The sequence below is a fragment of the Megalops cyprinoides genome, chromosome 20, assembly GCF_013368585.1.
Source record: "Megalops cyprinoides isolate fMegCyp1 chromosome 20, fMegCyp1.pri, whole genome shotgun sequence".
Classification (NCBI taxonomy): domain Eukaryota; kingdom Metazoa; phylum Chordata; class Actinopteri; order Elopiformes; family Megalopidae; genus Megalops; species Megalops cyprinoides.
The window spans coordinates 12,532,898-12,540,547 of NC_050602.1; the positions used below are offsets into that span (position 1 = coordinate 12,532,898).

At 45.8% G+C, this 7,650-nt stretch overlaps 1 protein-coding gene across 1 annotated transcript; it reads right to left on the reverse strand.

Moving 5' to 3' along the window:
- Nucleotides 1–2,313: 2,313 nt before the first annotated feature.
- On the reverse strand, nucleotides 2,314–6,802 carry LOC118795971 (arylacetamide deacetylase-like). Its single transcript, XM_036554793.1, has 5 exons — nucleotides 6,665–6,802; nucleotides 5,935–6,160; nucleotides 5,346–5,415; nucleotides 3,963–4,134; nucleotides 2,314–2,954 (listed from the first exon to the last, which is right to left on the reverse strand). Exons 1-5 carry the CDS (start codon nucleotides 6,800–6,802, stop codon nucleotides 2,316–2,318), a joined length of 1,245 nt encoding a protein of 414 aa, XP_036410686.1. The 3' UTR covers nucleotides 2,314–2,315.
- Between the last annotated feature and the right edge of the window lie 848 nt (nucleotides 6,803–7,650).

Sequence of the window (7,650 nt, forward strand, 5' to 3'; positions counted from 1 at the left end):
AACATGAAGGGAATCTTAAATGCGTCTTTGTTGTTGTGTATAAAAAGAGAGATTGCAGGCTAATGATAAAACCCCTCCATACTGATTGTGATAGAAACTAAATGATAGCACCAAAACATTGAATATCATATGATTTTCTGCACTGTATTCAGAGCTTGGCACTGTGTTGTAGTAACTGTTGGAGAGTGAAAAGGGTCAAGCTTGTCCACCATTCTGCAGGAACAACAACCCCTTACACCCCTCCAAAAGTAGCTTAATTCAGCTGGTTAATGTGAGTGTTTTAATACGTTATGTGAATAAGTGTGAGTAATATAAAGTAATATAAAAGTAATATAAAAGTAAAAAGACATGAGTAGCTCTCCGCCACTTTCATTTTTTCAAAGTAGCTCTCAGATGAAAAAAAGGTTGGAGACCCCTGCTGTAACACATCGGCCACATGCAAGCCTCTCAGATGACAGATCAGTGGGGCAGCATCTGTTCTCCAATCAGCAGTTACTTCACTGTAGTGCATTGTGGGACTTGTAGTGTGACATGAGTAATTGGCTACGTGTGAATGTGAATCAGAGGACTGCATTTATCTCACCTGAGGGCTACTCTGTGAGTGCAGAGGTTTCAGTGAGGAGGCGATTCTGAAATCGGCAACTCCCAGAAAGCTTGCATAACGGGGGAAAAAGCATTTAAAAATCCTGAGAAAGACATTGCATAATGCATTAGAACTAACAACATGTAGGTAATCTTGGCTTAGCGGGGCATGCCTGAGGGAAGCACGGTGTGTCATGTATGCCCTGTATGACCTGAACTTCCATCGTACTGACAGACAGACACAGTTCCTCACCAACTTGCGTACACACACTATGATTGTGATTTTGCAATTTCCAGTTTATTTGCAAAACTCAATGCACTGTCATTGCTTGTGAGAAACTCATGGCTATGCTGCTGAGGGCTCAACACAGTGCTGGACCGGTTTAGAGAACCACTGAAGTTGTGCTTTTGCTCCAACCACAAACCCACTTGTCTGTATGTGGGAGAAAACTGTGTGAGACGCAAGACTTGTTCTAACCTCAGTCAAGCATCATTTTTTCTAAGTATATATCTATTTGTATAATATGTAAAGTGAAACCATTAGATATTTAGAGAAAAGCAATTGCAGACTGACATGGCAGCTACAATTTGAAAGCAGCATTTATATATTTCCTAAAAGCAGACAATGTACATATATATACAAGAAGGGAACAAAAAACAATGCTTTTGTGTACACTGGGACTTATAATTGCACCTATGCACATATGACAAAAAACCTGCAGTATGCACATCATGCACAACCACAGTGCAATATTCTCTTCACAGGAAAAGGGGATATTTTTATTCTTGGGACCAAGTTCAAACTAATCAGGATATTCACACTGAAGCAAGAGGTGGGCCAGCTGCAGATATGATTTACTGTAATGCTGTAGGGCGGACATTTCCTGCTTTAATGAGGAAATAGAAATGATGTGGCTAAAAAAATGGGGAACATCTTTTTAATGCAGTCATTTAAAAAAGCTCATTTGCCATGGCGTTATAATAATCGCACAATGACTAACCTCCATCGTCAACATGACGTGTAACACCCGGAGTGGTCTTTGGCTATTCAGACTGATTTATTTTCAAATTCAAACCAATTAATTGAGGCCTTGAAACCTGAATACTTGAGATGCATGAAACCTGTTTTTTTTCCAGGAAACCATCAGTCTCTGACAACAGCCACACAAATTCACCCATGAGCCCTGATAGCTAAACATTTTCAGAGATTAAGGTCTTCAATCACATAGACTTTGCATATCCTGCCAGTCCCCACAGAGTACTCCTGGACCCAAACCACAGAATAATCAAACTGAGGACATTTCATAAAATGCTGCCCCCTTGTGGTATTGGTATGTATTTAAACTAGATTACAGGCACTTCTCATAAAACCCATATTCTTCAATGGTAATCAGAACAGTGAGGAACAGGCAGAGTTGTGAACATTTTTTTAATTATTTATAAAAATCAGCAAAAATAACATGAAAACAGTGAACCATAAATCCTTGGGTTCATCTGCAACTACAAAAAAACAACATACAGTACAAATGAGTAACATAAAATATACAGTAGCTTACAGAATTGTACATGGCTGCGTTGGAGTGGTGTTGAACTAAACAACAGACAGCAGCAACCCCTTTCAAAAATGAAAGTGTGGAAAAACCCATCATCGAGGAAAAAAAAAACAGACCCAAGTTAAGGACAAGTCCAGATAGTGACAGTGACGGTTGCCACGGGAGCGGGGAGGGGGGCCCCTACAGGTTCTCCTTGAGCCAGGCGACGTAATCCTCGGTCATCCTGTGCGCGATCTGGAAGTCGGCCGGCCACACGGTGAACATGAGCGCCCCGTGGAAGCCGGCGCTGTAGTGGCGGTGCGTGACGTTGACGCCGGCCTGCCGCAGCCGCGTGGCGTACATCACGCCGTCGTCCCGCAGCACGTCGTACTCGCACGTCAGGATGTAGGCCTTGGGCAGCGGCCGCAGGCTGCCGTCCGGCGCCAGCAGCGGCGATGCCCGGGGGTCGGCGATGGCCGGGATGGAGCGGGACGGGTCCCCGCCCGCCGCCGCTGCCGCCCCTGCCGCCGACACCGACGCCGCGGGGGCGCTGTAGCGGTACGCCCCGCGGAAGCTCTCCGGCAGATGCGAGCTCCAGTTGACGAACTTCAGCAGGCCGGCGGACTTGGGGCTGTTGTGCGAGTTGGTCATCATGGCCCGGAACAGGGACTTGTCACTGGTGAAGTACTCGCTCCAGAAGCGCACCATCAGAGTCTTGGGCAGGATGGGCATGTCCTGGTTCTGCTGGTAGGACGGGGTGTTGAGGTCCAATGCCTGCAGGACAGGGTACAGCAGAGCCTGGGCCTTCAGCGCCACCTGCTGGTCAGGATCCTGCTGCAGCTACAGCACAACAGCATAATGACGATCACCAAATAACACAGTGAAAACAGCAATGGCTTTTGTATCATGGTAACATCACCATAAAATACACTGCAATGTGCAAACCTCCTGAGAAGCTCCTGAAGAGCTCTGTGGTAAATAGGCATGACGCTCAGCTGATGATAAAAATAGGCATGACACTCAGCTGACGATACAATACATTTCACAAAATGGAGTTCACAAGCCAAAATTACAGTGGCATCATGTGGTAGTGCTATAAGTGGCAATTCAAATGGCCACAAAACACTGAAAGGATTTAGGAGTCATGGAAACAAGTAAAGCAAGCAAAAATTAAAGACATGATTTTTTGGGGGAGACATGCATAGTACATTGTAGACTGTTTGATTTATGTCACATGGTAATTTGACTTCCTGACTGCAAAACAATTCAACATTTTCTTATTTCCCTAAAAGTGGAGTTCTACAGCTTGGGCTGCATCATCAGCTGACAATGACTGTGCGCCCACAGCAGCGGAACAAGCTGGCTTCATTCTGCTGGGAATTGGAGCGGGTATATCAGCAGACGCTACTTGTCTCATTGCCTATCCTAAATTGGGTACCCCCTCCACTCTGCAGTACTGTGTGACTTGCGGTGCAAAAAAAATGGCCCTTGGCTACATGAGAAAGTATCCCAGGATTCCATTTGTCTCGCCTCAGCACTCCTGCGCAAGTCCCACGATTGTAGCAGTAAGCCAACTCTTCTATAGTATACAATTCCATCATTAGTAACCCTGACACAATCTGCGTGTTTGAAGATTAATGCCCTAACCACAGGGAAACTCAGCTCATGCTGATGTTAACAATAATCCAACTAAAAAAAATTACAAATGTGACATGCATGCTTGACAAAACCAAAAACAGCCAATCTTCAGGGAAAGAGAAGAAAGGAAAAATGAAAAAGGAGCCAGGTGGGAAGGTACATGAGGAAGAGGAGGAGGAGAAGGAAGGGCACCAGGCGTGGCAGCAGTACCTGTTGAGCCACGGCGGCTGCCAAGTTGCCACCTGCGCTGTCCCCCGACACAGCAATGCGACCTGGGTCCACCGAGTACCGGGCCAGGACATGGCGCTGGAGGAAGTACCTCAACCCCCTGTACACATCCTCAAACGGGATGGGGAAGGGGTGCGCTGGGGCCAGGCGGTACCTGTCAGGGCAGGACACAGGTGTGACTGAAACAGGTGATCTCAACGCCTGAGTGCTTCACACAGGGACAGGAAAAAGACTGGGGTGAAATAAAAAAAAAAACTCCCGTTTGTGAAAAAAATGACAAACCTCATCAGCATTTACTCCATCAAAACATGCATCCCTTACAGGTATAAACCTGCTAGTGACATTGACGTCACAAAACAATGGGTAATTCATCCCTTAAAAACTCCTCAAACAGGAAATGGCCAACTCCTGCTCTGAAAGCTTGATAGTTGGGGAAAGCGTGTATTCAAGATGAAAACCTGAGGTGTAACTGGAAAAGGTCACACCCAAGCAACCTTTCCATAAAAAAAAAAAAAAGTCCTGAACAAAGAGGCACTAAGAGAACACAGCAAGCAGAGCGCAAATACCACTCAGCGGCTAATGAGTGTGGGAGTGTGGGACTCTTACACACGAGCGATTCCAAACAGAGGGGAGCCCTGTCTCTGCCAGAACTGCAGAACCGCCCTCCATATCCAAATGCCAACTACAAGCATACCTGTACAGACTTCACCTGAGCTCCCAGGATCTGAATGCGTTCTGTGCCTAGCACCAAGAACCTAACCCCTGAAACCTTTGAGTGAAATCTAGCGCAGTTATCACATAACGTTGTTAAGCAGTGAGAATGTGGCAGTGTGAAGCAAGTTAAGGTTACTCATTTGGTACCATGTAAACACTGTGACAGATACTCCAACAGCTGAGGTTAGTATGATGTTGGCAAGTGCCTAAGATATGCATTTGCAATTGGAACCAATCAACATTTGCCCTCAGTGATGTCCTTTAACACCATGCATGTATTGCTTTAAAATGATTTAATTACAGTGTATACTACGGGGACTACAGGGTCATGGCAGCGTGACGGAGTGAGACGTGCTGGATGTGTGCTGAGGGTTGGCTGCTGGACAGACGGACTATGAATGCCTTACTTTGTCCTCTGTGCGCCAGAGCGGTCATGGTGAGAGTAATGTTCTCTTGCTGCTCTGTGTGAGGGGGAAGATGTGAGCTGGAATGGTAAGGGCGCTGGCTTTGAGACCAGCCGTGTGACAGGGCTTCCAGTTCCAGTTCCAGAATTCGGCCCCTGGCACGCTTGAGATACCAGCCTCAAGAGGGTTGTTTTTTTCTGGCAGTTACAGACAGAAAGAAACAGGTCGGAAAAACTAACATGCTTACTCGACAGAAATGACAACCGCATCAAGCTCGCTGACCATCTTCCTGGCAAGAAGATCATAGGGTCCCATTCCTGGAGAAAGACAGACAAAGCAAGCAAAAGAGCATCAGAAATAGAGCGTGATAAACTCTTTTTGTCCTTCCCAAAGGTCAGCTCTAAGATAAAGTCACAGCTCCAATTCCTGTTCAGTCCTTGTGGTGTTTTTTCTCCACAAGTACCTACCTAAAGTATAGTGCAACATCCTGTCACATGACAGGTCCCTCTACCAGGTTATGTTCCAGGCCGCACAGGCCCTCTGTATGAATGGCCAGTTTCAGTTTGAAGCTGCTTTACCCTGCACAGTCCCCAACCATCAAGGTTACAACAACATTACTATTATTATTCTTTGAGCTCATGTTACATAAAACAATTTACACACAATTCACGTGCATACAGAGACTGCAACGTGATCACAGCCAATTTTGCTGTTAGACACACGCACTCACATACAGGCACACATATTTTGACAGTATAATTGTATAGGTGCATGTACACACATTAAACACACATACACACACGCACACATTTAGGCAGTATTAGAACAGTACTCACTGGAGCTCCCGAGGCACCACCCTCCCCCATGCAGGTATATCACCGCTCTCCTCAGCTCTCCGTTTCCGCCGTGCCCGGGCTCATACACCACCACCTGCACCCCGTCAAATACTTCCTCGGTCACCTGCACACGCTCGTCTGTCACCAGCACCACACTCTCTGCAATCGTGATGAACATCATCACGCCCATGTAGTCCTTCATCCCTAGCAGTTCACTGAGGTCTGCCTGGAGAGAGAGAAAAATACAGATAGACGGACTGAGAGACTCTCCGTCTGACATTCCTCTTGTCCCTTGCGAATATTTATATTTAATGATTACTTTAAGAGTTTATAACTTAGCACATGGAGCAATGTATGCCAGTTCACAATATTCGTGTCCTTATTGTTAAAATTTCACATTCGCAACTCAACCAGTGGAACAGCTGATTGGAGCATGGGAAGCCTCTCACGAACAACAGTGTGATGTTGTCTAAAAGCACAGGCGAGTGCAACTACAATTAAATTTTAAATGCTGCATAAACTAACATAGCTGTCGCTAGGTGAGTAAACATAAACACTCTAAAAGATGGTGAAATAAAAGCACTCGAACCTGAGACTGTCTCTCGTGCCCATGATTATGGGCGAAGCTTGCGCTGATCCTGAATAACTGCTCACTCCGTGTGAAACATCGGCGCGCTCCCTCTTCTCGTTAAATTCACATACAATTATACACTTTAAGATGCAGACATACCAGGTGACTGAGACTTCTGAAGAAGCTGTCAGTGATCATTAGCTTCCATTTTTCTTCGATTTCGCCTGGAATAGGCAAGTAAATGTAGTAGGCGGTTATCGCTCCCAGAACAAGTAAAAATATGCACTTTGATCTCATTTTGTACTGTAATACTGATGAGTTTAGGATGCAGAAACAAGCTAACTGCTGTGTTCATTAGCAGTTCCTCGTGTCTGGGCAGACTGTAATCTGGTGTTTGCATTGAAACAGAGCCAATAATATGATTGCACGTGTTTGTCATCTGATCGCAAGAGCTTTGGCGAGGCGATGAAGTCCCGCTTCTATCCGCTGACTCTGCGCCCTCTTCCTTCACGTTCCTAAACGGGTAATTAAATTAGTAGAAGGGTGAGCGACCTCACGAGGCGGTTGGTCTCGCTGAGCGTTAGAATCCGTTTATCTGTGCCTGTGTATGTGCGTGTTAAACTGGACGCGTTTAGCTTGGAGAGAAAACAGGAGTGAAGCCATTCCGGGTGAAAACTCAGGCATCTTAAAAAATGCAAACCACGGATCCGTACAGTTACTGCCTGAACCGTAGTATGTAACTTGCACGTGCAGTGCACGTGCCATGTACCTTTGCACGGCCGATGTATAGGAATTTCGCGAGTAAGTTGTTGGTTTTCTGCGTTTTGACAAACTTTTTTTTTCACAGAGGCAGGAAACATACAATGGTGCACATACATCCTAGAGTTAACTATTCTTAAAATACACGTGATTTCACGGTACCAAAGGCACCAACAAGCTCGTGTGTCACTGACGTGCGCCTGCCAAGCAACACAACACCGGAACATTATGTGTCAGAGGAGGAGGAGGAACCTCCAAATCACGTTCTCTGGCGCTCTCTGTGTCTCTGCCCTCAAACCGAAGCTTTGTGAAGAAATCGTTTCATTAAACCTGTCTCGCAAAATTATCAACAAGCCTGAGATCAACAGGAACAGCCCTTTCCCACG

Coding starts and splice junctions, on each gene's coding strand:
- LOC118795971 (XM_036554793.1), bottom strand. CDS start 6,802: ATGAGATCAAAGTGCATATTTTTACTTGTTCTGGGAGCGATAACCGCC. Junction 6,161..6,664: donor TCAGAAGTCTCAGTCACCTG/GTATGTCTGCAT, acceptor CTCTCTCTCCAG/GCAGACCTCAGTGAACTGCT. Junction 2,955..3,962: donor CAGCCGCCGTGGCTCAACAG/GTACTGCTGCCA, acceptor GTTGTGCTGTAG/CTGCAGCAGGATCCTGACCA.